The sequence below is a fragment of the Musa acuminata genome, chromosome BXJ1-5 (genome assembly GCF_036884655.1).
Source record: "Musa acuminata AAA Group cultivar baxijiao chromosome BXJ1-5, Cavendish_Baxijiao_AAA, whole genome shotgun sequence".
NCBI lineage: Eukaryota > Viridiplantae > Streptophyta > Magnoliopsida > Zingiberales > Musaceae > Musa > Musa acuminata.
In genome coordinates, this window is record NC_088331.1 from 11,042,015 (window position 1) to 11,056,434 (window position 14,420).

The 14,420-nt window shown below is 44.2% G+C and overlaps 1 protein-coding gene across 1 annotated transcript; it reads left to right on the forward strand.

The window, feature by feature from the left end:
• The first annotated feature begins 11,047 nt into the window (after positions 1–11,047).
• On the forward strand, positions 11,048–13,669 carry LOC135673787 (LEAF RUST 10 DISEASE-RESISTANCE LOCUS RECEPTOR-LIKE PROTEIN KINASE-like 1.5). Its single transcript, XM_065183092.1, has one exon. It carries the CDS (start codon positions 11,154–11,156, stop codon positions 13,074–13,076), a length of 1,923 nt encoding a protein of 640 aa, XP_065039164.1. The 5' UTR covers positions 11,048–11,153; the 3' UTR covers positions 13,077–13,669.
• The last annotated feature ends 751 nt before the right edge of the window (positions 13,670–14,420 follow it).

The following is a 14,420-nucleotide window of genomic DNA, read 5'->3' on the forward strand; positions in this document are numbered from 1 at the left end:
AAATACCACTTGAAAGAAAACTCAAGTGATGAGGACTATGACGATGACTTGGCACTTCTAACAAGAAAATTTAAAAAATTCATTAAAAGAAACAAGATAAAAAATGACACTAAAAATAAACTTGAACCCAAGAAGGACCAAGTTATTTGCTATGAGTGCAAAAAGTCGGGACACTACAAGAGTGATTGTCCCCAAGCCAAAAAGAGAACAACAAAGAAGAAGGCGCTCAAAGCAACATGGGATGATTCAAGCGCGTCCGAAGAAGAGGAGTCCAACACCGAGTAAGTTGCTCATTACGCCTTAATGGCCATCGGAGAAGAGGTAACAAATTTATTAGATGCAGATTTATCTTTCGATGAATTATTAAATGCCTTCCATGACTTATTTGATGAATGCAAGATTATCAATAGAAAATATAAATTGCTAAAAAAGGAGTATGATAGTTTAGATCCATGCATCAAATGCCATGATCTAGAAACTCTCCAAAAATAAAACTTGCTACTTAAAGACACCTTGAAGAAATTCGACGTTGGTAGCAAGTCATTAAATATGATCCTTGCAAACAAGGGTCACGTTCCAAGAAGGAGTGGAATTGGATTTGTGAGAAGTTCTCACCAAAATCCAACCACCTTCATAAAAGGCCCCATTTTACATGTTCAACACCAAACCAAATGCAACTCTTGTTGCAAACTTGGACACAATACGCACTATTGTCTATTCAAGAAAATTAGTCCAAACAAATTGATTTGGGTTCCTAAAGGAACCATGATAAATTCTATGCAACATGATAGACAATGTAGATCTATCTTTGAGGCGCCCAAAAGCAAATGGGTACCTAAAAATCATCCTTTCTTGTAGAAACCCACACCATCGCAAGCTAGGAGCAAGAGATGGTACCTTGATAATGGATGCTCAAGGCATATGACCGGATATCCATCTCAATTCTCTAAGCTCACTAGCATAGACGAAGGTTATGTCACCTTCGAAGACAACAACAAGGGTAAAATCATTGGCAAAGGAACCATAGGTAACAAATCCAACTTCTTTATTGAAGATGTTTTGTTAGTTGATGGTTTAAAACATAACCTCTTGAGCATTAGTCAATTATGTGATAAAGGATACACTGTCAAATTCGAATCTAATGCTTGCATCATTGAAAAACCACATAAAAACATGTCTATGATTGCATTAAAATAAAATAACGTATACACTATTGACATCAATGATTTGTGTAATGAAATGTGTTTTTCGGTTTTGAACAAGGATGCTTAGCTATGGCATAGAAGATTAGGCCATGCTAGCATGAAACTAATCACTCAAATATCATCTAAAGAACTTGTAAGGGGAATTTCTCATATCAAGTTCATCAAAGATAATGTATGTGATGCTTGCCAATTAGGTAAACAAATTAAGGGTAGTTTCAAAACTAAGAATCAAATAAGCACCTCTAGGCCCTTACAATTGATCCATATGGACTTGTTTGGACCAATTTCTACATCGAGTCTAGGAGGTAGCAAATACGCCTTTGTCATTGTTGATGACTATAGCAGATATACATGGACCTACTTCTTAAAACAGAAAAATGAATGCTTTAGATATTTTACCAAGTTTTGTAAACTTGTTCAAAATGAGAAGGGTTCTATGATTTCGTCAATTAGAAGTGATCATGGTGGAGAATTTCAAAACCATGATTTCCAAGAATTCTGTGAACTCAATGGATACAACCATAATTTCTCTACTCTAAGAAATCCTCAACAAAATGGGGTAGTAGAAAGAAAAAATTGAAATTTACAAGAAATGGCAAGAACCATGTTGAATGAACATAGCCTACCCAAATATTTTTGGGCCGAAGCCGTAAACACTGCATGCTATATTTTGAATAGAGTTCTAGTAAGACCCTTACTCACCAAAACTCCTTATGAGTTATGGAATAACAAAAAACCCAATGTTTCATATTTTAAAGTCTTTGGGTATAAGTGTTTTATCTTGAATGAAAAGGATAACTTAGGAAAATTTGATGCTAAATCCGATGAAGGAATCTTTCTTGGTTATTCTTCGGTTTTTAAAGCTTTTCGTATCTTCAATAAAAGAACTTTAATTATTGAAGAATCCATTCATGTTGTTTTCAATGAGATTTCCGAAATTAGGAAACATGATCTTGATGATGATGTTAATTTTGATTCTTTGAATTTAAATGAAACCCCGTCTCTAACTAGCAACTTGGATGCATCCACTTCCCAGATTTCCTTATCCAAGGATTGGAAGTATGTAGATGCTCATCCTAAGGAGCTAATCTTAGGAGACACATCAAAGGGGGTTCAAACACGATCTTCTCTTAAAAATTTTTGTGCCAACGCCGCTTTTCTCTCCCAAATTGAACCCAAATGTGTTGATGAAGCCATGAAAGATGATTCATGGATTATCGCAATACAAGATGAATTGAATCAATTTGAGAGAAATGAGGTGTGGACACTTGTTCCTAGGCCAAATGACCATTTAGTTATTGGTACTAAATGGGTCTTTAGAAACAAGCAAGATGAAAATTGTATCGTGGTTAGAAACAAGACTAGATTAGTGGCCAAAGGTTTCAACCAAGAAGAAGGTATCGATTACGAAGAAACATTCGCTCCTGTGGCTCGATTAGAAGCCATAAGGATGCTCCTTGCCTACGCTAGTAGTAATAATTTTAAGTTGTTTCTTATGGATGTTAAAAGCACTTTTCTTAATGGCTTTATTTCCGAAGAAGTCTATGTTAAACAACCTCCTGGATTTGAAAATAATAGTCTCCCTAATCATGTGTTTAGATTAACTAAAGCTCTCTATGGTTTAAAACAAGCTCCAAGGGCTTGGTATGAGAGACTTAGTTCTTTTCTTATTGAAAATAATTTCATAAAAGGCAAGGTTGATACTACATTATTCATCAAGAACCTTGAAAATAATTTTCTCATTGTTCAAATTTATGTTGATGATATTATCTTTGGTTCTACGAATGAATCTCTCTGTGAATCTTTTGCTAAAACTATGAGTCTTGAATTCGAAATGAGTTTAATGGGAGAGTTAACATTCTTCTTAAGTTTACAAATCAAACAACTAAGCAATGTCATCTTTATTAGTCAAACTAAATATGCTATGAATTTACTAAAGAAGTTTAATATGAATAACTCAAAAGCTATTAACACTCCTATGAGCACCTCCACTAAGTTAGAAATTGATGAAAGTGGAGAAAGCTTCGATCAAAAAACTTATAGGGGTATGATAGGAAGTTTACTTTACCTCACTGCAACTAGACCAGACATCATGTTCAGTGTAGGACTTTGTGCTAGATTTCAATCAAACCCTAAGATATCTCATCTCAAAGCAGTTAAAAGAATACTCAGATATCTTAATGGTACCACAAATCTAGGATTATGATACCTAAAATCAGAGAATCTTGAGTTAATTGCTTATGCTGATGCGGACTTTGCTGGCTGTAGATTAGATAGAAAAAACACATCAGGAACATGTCAATTCTTAGGACATGCCCTTGTTTCCTGGTCATCTAAGAAACAAAACTCGGTTGCACTATCGACAACCGAAGCTGAATATATTGCAGCAAGTGCATGCTGCGCACAAGTTGTATGGATGAAAAATACCTTAGAAGATTATAAAGTTCATCTTAAAAATATTCTCATTAAATGTGATAACACAAGTGCAATATCCTTAACAAAGAACCCTATACAACACTCAAGAACAAAACATATTGATATTAGACATCATTTTATACGAGATCATGTTACTAATCATGATGTAATTATAGAATTCATTGATACTAAACATCAACTAGCCGATATTTTTACAAAACCTCTAAGTGAAGAACAATTTGATTTTATAAGAAGAGAATTAGGAATGTTGATATGTCCGAATACTTAAACTAGTTAAAATTACTTTTCGAACTTTATTGAATGATCAAATCACTTGATTGTCATGTGTTGAAATGTTTTGATTTTTGTAGCATAATCTGGCCCAAATGCATGAAAGAATTCATCTCATTTTCGGACTCGCTTAACAGCTGTAATGACAAAAATCAAACACACTCTTATGAAAAATATTTTTTCGAAATGGATTTGATAAAATGACTTTCCTCCTTCATGCACAAAGAATTATAACATACAAGGAGAAGAAGTATTCAAAGCATTATACTTATCATGCCTTCCTTTATATGCTTGATAACTTGCTTATATTGTTCTCCCGGTATCACATCTACCATGTTTTTTGTTGATGACAAAGGGGGAGAAATATATGAATTGATTTGATGCTATAAACACTGATGCTATGATTATGCCATGCCTGCATCATCAAGATATATATGAAAAGATGCCATATATAGAAAAGCAACACTTGCTAAAATATAAGAAATGTGTGCATCATGTAATGATATCAAAATCTTACTTCACAGCTTTACATGTTGATATATTACAATATGATGAATTGCTACTATTATCATCATTCAAACTTGTAATGTAAAATTTGAAAATGAATGTCAAGCCTTGACATCATCTTCAAATAGATACATCATGATAGGAATCATGATGGGAATATGTCTCTTGAATTTATAAGGTTTTAAATTCAAGAATGACTTATCTCAAGTATGACATATAGACAGGGGGAGTTAAGGTTAACTCCATTATCAATTTATTGTCATCATCAAAAAGGGGGAGATTGTTGAATCTCGGATTTTGATGATGAAGTCAATTGTCATTTGTTGTCTAACCTATATGTTGAGATAAGTGTGCAGGATTAACTACGATGAAAGTAAGACGTGCAGTAGGAGTTGCGCTGGAGTCATGACAATGATCACGTTGGGAGTTCGAGAGCTCGACGGAAGTTCGGACTGTCGTCGGAGGTTCTACGGGAACAAATCCGAGAAGTCCATAAGCTTGCCAAAGAAGCTTGTCGGAACTTGCCAAGCGGATCGTCGCAAGTCCAGGAGTTTGTCGGAAGTCCGCAGGAGCATCACCGAGGGTTCATCGGATGATCGACGGAAGTTCGCCGGAAACTCGCCGGAAGAAGCGATTGACGCACCGGAGCAAGCTGCAGAAATTGTCTTAGGATTTATCGTAGTTAGCACTAATGATTAAGTTGAAAATGGGAGGTGATCTCATTAGCTTAATCTTGGGGCAATTGGGCCCCTGAAAAACCCAAATTGGGCCGAATGGATCAACCCATTCGAACCCTGGTTGCTGTGGGAGGTGCAACCGCCCCAGCCAGGAGGTGCAACCGCCTGGGCTTAGTCTCCGAGCGAGACTGGGAGGTGCAACCTCTCCTGACAAGAGGTGGCACCGCTTGAGCTCAAGTTTCGAGCTCTGCTAGGTGATGCAACCGCCCTAGTCAGGAGGTGCAACCGCCTGAGCTCGGTCTTCGAGCTCTGGCGGAGAGGTGCAACCGCCCCTGACAGAGGTGGCACCGCCCAGAGGCTCAGTCTTCGAGCTCTGCCAGGCGGTGCAACCGCCCCAGTCAGGAGGTGCAACCGCCTGATCCCGGAATTCCGGGAATTGACAGTTTTGAGCTCCAAATTTGAACTGGGTTAGGGCCTATAAATACCCCACCCATTCAGCACTGAAAGGAACAACTTACACTCGAAATCTTGATATCTTTTTGTGATTCTTATGGCTCAAAACTGTTGTAAAGACCAAAAGTTCTCCTCCTTCTATTCTTCAAAGTTTGAGTTGTAAAGAGAGGAGAGAAAACTTCTATAAGGGTTGTCTCCTAAGCCCGTCAAAAGGAGTGAATCTGTAAAAGGGTGGTTGGCCTTCGCCTATTGAAGGAAGGCCTCTAGTTGACGTCGGTGGAGGAAGCCAAAAGTGGAGTAGGTCAAGATTGACCGAACCACTCTAAATCTCGGTTTGCATTTCCTTTGAGCATTTTACCTTCACTGCAAACTTCTCAATAGCTTACTGCCTTCTGTGATTTTATGAACAAGTTTTTAAGTTCAGAACTTTCCGAATATGCTTTTAGACGTAAATCGGCTTTTTTCATACGATCTTCATATTTCAGTTTACGTTTACATTTTGATTTCAATCATAACTGTTTACTGCCTTCTGCGATCTTACGAATAAGTTTCTAAGTTCATAACATTCTAAATCTGCGTTTAGACGTAAATCAGATTTTATCGTACGAACGTCGCATTTCAGTTTGCGCTTGTATTCTGCTTTCCATCATAAACTGCAAACTGCCTTCGTAGATCTACTTTAACATCATCTCGCTTAATCTCAAGTTAAAGAAATCTTAGAATCGGCTTTCACATCGAAATCATTTTTATCGAACGAACGTAGCTTTCGATTTTAATCGCAGAAAGTTTTCCGCTGCACTAATTCACCCCCCCTCTTAGTGCTCTCGATCCTAACAGCAGCAACGTGGGCAGCAACGTTGACATCCTCGTAGCAACAAAGAGAGAAGAACAAGACAGAAAAACAAGAGAAAGAAAGGGAAAAAGACAAGGACAACGCAGAGATACTGTTCTTAATCATCTAGCAGTGTTCTCATCTCAGGTTAGATCAAATCTACAGTAGACTCTTGCTGTGATTACTTGGGGAGGTTTTAGATATTGTGGGTAGTGACGTGATCCTTGTATCACAGTTATTCTCTTGTGGTTGTTGCTATGGATTTTCCACGTATATCTTGATGTTCTGTTTGATTATGTTTCTATTTTATTCCGCTACGTATTATGGTCTTCTAGTATTTATTCATATACAAATATTATTCCTCTTTATATCCCCATCACAAGTAAGAATGGCTTCAGAGAAAGAGAGAGGGGAACGTATAGGATATTTAAGGTGGTTTCAGTTGGCCGTTCCCGCCAATCTTTTTCTCTCTCTTTTAAGTATGTCAAATTGCAGCATAGGCTATACGATTTATATCCAATTTTGAGACCAAGAAAATTAGCAGTGTGAAATGAAATCAAACCCACAATATATATATTTTATATTATGTATAGTGAAACCCATTAAACTTCCTCCTCTCACCAAGCTATTCTTCCCTTCCTTATTTCTTTCTCTCTCCTCCGCCACTTGGAATTGAGGTAAGCAAGCATAATAGTCTTGGGTTCTTGGGATCGAACACCTTATGGTTTCTTGCTTGCAGGAGTCGGCCATGGATTTCTTTGCGGGGGCGAGAGTAATCCGCCTGCGGAGCTTCTACCAGAAGTATCTCGTGGCGAAGGAAGACACGACTCGCGTGGGGATGGACCACGATGGCTTCTCGGATGGCGCCCGGTGGACCGTCGAGATCATCGCTAACGAGCAGCGGCTCCGCTTCCGGAGCTCGTGGAATCGCTACCTCGCCGCCGACAACAATACGGTCTCCCAGCACCTCCCCGATCGCGTCGGCGTCCGCGGCGATTGGCAGCCCCTCGCTGTCGGCCCTCACGTCCTTCTCAGGTGCAACGACGCCGATTATCTCCGGGCGCAGGACCACCACCTGCCGTGGCGCGCGTCCGTGACGCTCCGCACGCCGTCGTGGCAGAGATCCCGGGCCCCGTTTTACTGGGACGTTGAAATCCTCGAGGCGGAGCACCCGCCACTCCTGCCGCCGCCCCAAGCAGCAGCACCGGCGCCCTCTTCCATGGCAGCCGGACCCTCCTCGTCCTTCGCGCCAGCGGGACCGTCCTATCGTTCCAACGTTCCCACCCGATTCCTCACAGGCGTTGCAGAGGCTTCCTCCTCCACCATGGCAGCCACACTCTCCTCACCCACCAATGCAGCTGCTGCCTCCTCGGCCACGGCATCGCTGGTCCCCTCCGCGGTGATCCATGGCGCTGCTCCCGCTCTTCCTACCTCGTCATCCTATTCCAGATACGAGGTCTGTTGGATGATCATCGGTCTATTCTTGCTGATCTTGATGGTTCTTGGACTGCATTCTTTCCCAAGCTTATGAATCTTTTCGAAGCAAAGCTAATCGTGGAATCTTCTTGCTGCCCACGGTCACCTACCTGCTTTTCTGTTCTCAACTCACAGGTGATGGATCGGGAAATCACCTACGTCGTCGCAGATGATCGTGGCGTTTTGAATGAGGCGTATGCTCAAAACTTGACGTTCACCGGAACCAGCACTTCTGAGCTCATCAGGAGATTGAAGAAGGAAATAGGGATCGAGGACATATACGTGTGCGCCCGCAATTGCCACACCAGGTTGTTGATGCCTCTCGATGAGGAGCTGCCACCCTTGTACGAGGTCCACAATTATCTGGAGGTGTTCATGGCCGTTTTTCCTCGTGAGTTCCTTCGCCTCTTGAGCTCTGTTTCTTGGTGTCGGAAGAGCTTTCCCTCGATCGATTCTTGTTTACAGACCGATTAGTCCAGACGTTCCGGACGGCGACTGCCTACCACATACGGAGCTTCCACACCAACAGTTACCTGGTGGCGGAGGGCGACCAGCTGCGTCTGCGCTTAGACGGCTCCTCGATCGGCGCCCGGTGGACCATCGAGGTCATCACCAACGCCGGAAACCAGCAACGAATCCGCTTCAGGAGCTGCTTCGGCTGGTGCCTCTCTGCTTCGTTGACCTGGTACTCCTTGCAGCGCCTCTCCAGAGACGACTATGCGGTCAGCCCGCGGACGGTCGAGGTCATCGAAGCCTCCCGCGACGAGTGGCTGCCGTTCCCCGTGTGGAACCACTTCATGTTTAGGTGCTCCTTAGACGACTTCTTGGCGGCCGGACACCCGCTGGGGCACAACACGGCCGACGACGACCCCACCTTCTTCTTGTTCAACACCCTGGACTCCTTTATGTGCGACATACACGACGTGGACCCTTTTCTGTGGAACATCGAAGCCTCCGAGCCCGCCTCCCCTGCCACTAACGATCCCGATGCTCGTGAGGACCGAGATGAAGCACCGTAAAACGCTTTGACGTCGTGCAGAGACATGCGGATTAAAGCTCGCCATGCATCATTCTCCACACAGCATAATGGTGTAGGACGAAAACAATGCTACACGATCTCTGAAATCTACACTTACCGAACACTGGCTGCAGGTGTATGCTTCGACAGAACTCGATCTCCAGTCATCCCGATGGATCTTGTTTGGCAATCTTTTTATGGTGTTTGCAGTGGCTTCAAGATTACCGCACACTGAACTGTCGTTCGTAAGCTTTAGTCTTCATATCAGATACAGATGGATCCAGATTTGTGTGTGTCCCAGCTGCTTGGAGAAATCTGAGCTCATGAGACATCACTGTCCGGCGTGAGGTTGACACGTAGTGTAACATCAAGACCCTGTTGTTTCAAGCAAGAATCACCACCTGCATGTCACTGTGCTCCTGTTCTTCCTGGTTGTCTGCAGCAGGCACCAGTGAAAACAGAGGGATTGGGTAACCTTTTTCCAGGCGATTTCTGTTGCTTCAAGAAACCATGAAATCTTCATAGGATGCGAATTTTTTCTGCAATTTCTTGAGGACTCAATAAAATATCATACGCATAAATGATGAAATTTTATTTAATTTTAAAAATTAGATGATCAGAAGATAAAACTATTTTTGTTTTTGGGTGATAGGAAAATAAATCAATAGCATATGATGTCGAGTATCACAGTAAAGAATGATGATGAGAGAAAAATTCAGGACGATTAAGAAAAGCAAAAGTAGATAAAGTAGAGAGAATGACAATAAATATTGTTAGAGAGAGAGAGAGAGAGAGAGAGAGAAGATTGCGGCAACACAGTGTTAAGAGTGTTTGATAAGAAAATTATAAGCAGGAAAACAATCGAGACATCCCTTTATCTTTGGCTTCTCCGACTTGTGGATGAAGTGCTTGTAAAAATGCAATTTTTAGTGTATGTTCCTTAATCCAGATTATAAATCAATAGCAGTTTAAGATCATTAATTATATCCAAATCAAATGCAAATCCCTTCGATTGCCCCCAAAGGAACGTGGGGTTAACGGGATGTGCCGTCTTCTTCATGGCACCGGCATGTGCGTCTTGTTTCTTGAAGACTGCAAGTTTGACTAATGAATGGATCCTATTGACTGGCTGATGGTGGATGTGTCGGAGGACAATTTGCTGTGGCTTTTAGATTAGTCTGCCGGATCTTGAGCTTCCATCCTTGCGTGACACGCAGGTATCTCTCTTCCCAGCTTAAAGTATGTTCACCGAACAAGTTCGAAGCTCCATATTAAATTGGGTCGTATATATTGCTTAGCTTACGAAGATGATAACATGACTTCAATAGCGGTGTTATTTCAGATGTTGACTTGAGAACGACGGTCAACAACGGTAAGCTCACAAATATAGTTCAATGATTTGACTCATCTCATAACTCATTAATGATCACAGAATTATGCTTCTCAATTGTTAATTTATATATTAAAAATATATAAAAGACAAATATGTTGGTTGTCCTTAGATTTCTTATTGTTGTGATTTTTTTGAGAGATACTAACATCAATTAGAAATTAAATATTTGCATCGTAGAGAAATATATATAAAAGCAATGTATCGGATTCGGATCATATTACCTCCTGATGGGCCAGGTCCGAATTAACCTGGTGTCGGTTGACCTGTCTTCCTTGCCGTTGGCGGAGATGACGGGGAAATGTGGTGCCCATCCACGGGTCCACGACCTTGTCCAATCACAGTGGACGTGGGACAGTAAGATATTGGAAGCAAGCTATTCGGATCGGATCGAGTCACTCGCACACAGAATGATCCGATCCGTTAACAGCAAGATCCCTCGATCCGAGTTCGACCCATATCGACACTGCGCGATGACGTGCCCACTGGCGTCCAGAAGTTTCACGCTGGTGAGACTCCGAGGTAGAAGTTGTGGGTACGTGTAACAATATTCTTCCGACGGAGACGTGGGAAGACGCAGATTTGAGCGTCGCGCCACGTTACTTATATTACTCCAGCACTAGCTCCGTCACAGACGCAGTGACACCCTGCGGACGTCCCCACCAACGTCCTGTCGTAGCTCGGTGGACCCCAGGTGCCCTTAATCTCATCGGTCGAACAGTAGCAGCCTTTAATACTCCCCCATCTCCGTAGGTCACAAAACCTTCACGTGACTCCGTTGGCTTCTGTCCTCTGCTTTCTCCGTTCTTTTTCCCCACTTAAAACGCTGTTTGTGCTTCCCACCACGTTCCCTCTCTCTCTCTCTCTCCCCTCTGAGTGAGATCCCGTCATGCCGCCGCCGCCGCCCCTTCCTCCTCCTCCTCTTCTCCTGTGCCTCATCGCCGCCATCTTCTCCTTCGCGGCTGCTGCCGAGGCTGCTGATGGACGGCCTCGCCCGGCCTGCTCCCCTCCTCCTCCCTCCTCGAGTGGAGGGGAGCCTTGTCCCCCGTTCGGGTCGCCGCCGCACTCTTTCCCCTTCGGCTCCACACCGGGCTGCGGCCACCCCTCCTTCCGAGTCAACTGCTCCACCCCCCACTCCACCCTCTCCATCAAATCCACCACCTTCGTCCTCCTCGGCATCTCCCGTCCCTCATCCCTCCTCCTTTCCCCCCTCCTCCATCCCTCCAACTCCTCCGTCACCGCCTGCCCCTCCCTTCCCCACGCCGCCATAGACCTCTCCGGCTCTCCCTTCCGCCCCTCCCCCGATGTCTGCCCCCACCTCGCCGCTCTGCGCCACTGCCGCCCCCCAACGTCTGCCGCCGGCGCAGCCTGCCGTCGCACCTCCTGGCAGAACCGTCTCCTCTCCGAGCCCAACCTCCTTTTTCACTCTTGCGCCGATGGCCGCACGGCTTCCTCCCTCTCCCCCTTCCCTGCCGCAGCCTGCCAACGGGACGAAGACGTCGCCGCCGCCATCACGGCCTTCCTCCGCCGCGGCTTTCACGTCGAGTGGGACTCCTCCACCGACCCCTACTTTGCCAAATGCTCCTTCTGCAACCGCACCGCCGGGGGCGCCTGCGGCTTCAACGACTCGGCATCTGGCAAACCCTTCCTGTGCTTTCCCTCCTCCGATCATCTCCCCCGTAACGACTCGGCCGCCTCCCGCCGCCTCCTCCTCCTCACCACAACCCTCTTCGCCACCGCCTGCGTCCTTCTTGTCTTCCTCTCCCTTTGGGCTGCTGTCGTCTCCCTTCGTCGCCGCCGGCGCGGGAGCGACCCTGGCTCCGACTCCATGACCGCTTTCCTTCTCCGGCACCACCTCCATCCCCCGATCTACACATACGAACAGCTCCGCGCCTCCACCGGCGGGTTCGACCCGCGCCGCAAGATCGGCGATGGCGGGTTCGGATCCGTTTACCTCGCCCACCTCGATGATGGTCGCGTCGCTGCAGTGAAGCGTCTCCATCGCCACCACCCAGCCGCGGCGGCGACGAAGTCCTTCTGCAACGAGATCCTCATCCTTTCATCCCTCCGCCACCCCAACCTCGTCCGCCTCCACGGCTACTGCTGCGACCCCCGCGGCCTCCTCCTCGTCTACGACTACGTCCCCAACGGCACCCTCGCCGACCACCTGCACGGCTCCCGCAGCTCCTACAGCAAGCCCCAAGTCCTCCCCTGGGCCGTCCGCCTCGACATTGCCATCCAGACCGCCGCCGCCCTCGAGTACCTCCATTTCGGCCTCAAGCCGCCCGTCGTCCACCGCGACATCACCTCGTCGAACATCTTCGTCGAGAGGGACATGAGGGTCAAAGTCGGCGACTTCGGCCTCTCCAGGCTGCTCACGCTGCCGGACCCTTCGTCGTCCCTGGGCTCCTCGTCCGAGTACGTCTGCTGCACGGGGCCACAGGGCACGCCCGGGTACCTCGACCCGGAGTACCACCGGTCGTTCCGTCTCACCGAGAAGAGCGATGTGTATAGCTTCGGAGTGGTGCTGCTGGAGCTCGTGACAGGGATGAAGGCCGTGGATGTGAGCAGGGACAGGAGCGAGATGGCGCTGGTTGACATGGTGGTGTCGAAGATCCATGTAGGGGCGCTGCACCAGGTCGTAGATCCCGTCCTGCTGCATGAGGGTAAAGAGGTAATGGCGATGGTAGAGGCGGTGGTGGAGTTGGCATTCAGGTGCGTGGCAGGGGACAAGGATGACCGGCCAGACGCCAGGGAGCTGGTACAGGAGCTCAAAAGAATCCGCAGTAAGATCGTCGATCCTCCCGAGTGATGCTGGTTAGGGAGATAGAGACATGGATGCTGCCATTAGGAGCTTCGCCTTCCTAACTGTCCCTTCAATAAAAGCGTCAGCTTTGCCTGGTTCACAGTTGAGTTTGAGTATGTGATTCATCAGGTTCCTCCTCGATACAATGAGCCAGAGTTCTTGAGGCAGACAGTGCAATGAGTTGGAATAAGCTCTCCTATGTCAAATCACCAAGGATTCCTCGGAGGATTGCTTCCATGGGTTCCTTCACCCTTCTCGACTACATAAAGGAGCGTCTGCATCCATTAACTTGATCAGCATTTTCAGGATTCGGGAGTACCAAACAAACAAGATTGGTTCAGTCACACATAGTATGGCTGATAGAATTTTTGTCGAGGGATGCAAGTGTGAAGGGAAAGCTTGTGAATTTGTATGGCCTCTACTCACTGATTGTCGTCGTAAACAGATTCAAAATGGAGTTGGGAGTCAATTCGCAGAGGAGAAGAGTATACTTATTTTCTTTGTTGGTGCTAATCCTTCTCTGGAAGGTCAGTCTCGATTGTTATTTCTTTTCGTGAATGAATATGCTATCTCAAGTGCTTCCATTGGCAATCGTCTCAGATTCTTTGGTAATGGTTTCTTGTTCATGTGACCATCAAAGTACTGAGACAGCATTCTTGTTCCAAAGCCCATGGCATGGGGATATTGTGAAGGTTTTCTTGGTGAGGCGATCATGAATTAGAACATAAACCAAGACCAAAAAGATGCTTAAAGTAATACAAGAGAAGAAACATCCTGCAATTGGCTACACCGAAGAAAGAACACAATTTTTCATGATGTTGCAATAATAGAAAAATCTAATAACACCAATAATAGAATAATAGTGTATGAAAGTTTTGTCATCGGACAAGTATTTTACATGTATATTCCTACAAAATTTGTAATTAGCATTTATTACTCTGAATATATATTTTTATTAAAAATCATAAGTTGAGATTTTGTCTCTTGCAACAATTGAAATATATATATATATATAGTTAAGTTAAAAATATTTAAATTATTATTTATAATTTTTAATAAAGTTTTTTTTTAAAAAAAAATTCTATCTTTTCTTACACCATTAAATATAATTCACTTTGCATCCGAAAGTCTCTTAAACACACGTTCAAATTATTTTAAACGATTATGATCATTATACATAATTATTCATGAATAAAAATATTTATATTTTTATGTTTTCTAATAGTTTCATTAACAACATAAACTTTTTTGTATATGTTATTTTTTAATTATCTAACACTCATATTTATAAATTTTATATTTGTCTATCAATTATCTTATAATTTTTTATCATTTGCAACTCCTTTGAAA

Coding starts and splice junctions, on each gene's coding strand:
- LOC135673787 (XM_065183092.1), top strand. CDS start 11,154: ATGCCGCCGCCGCCGCCCCTTCCTCCTCCTCCTCTTCTCCTGTGCCTC.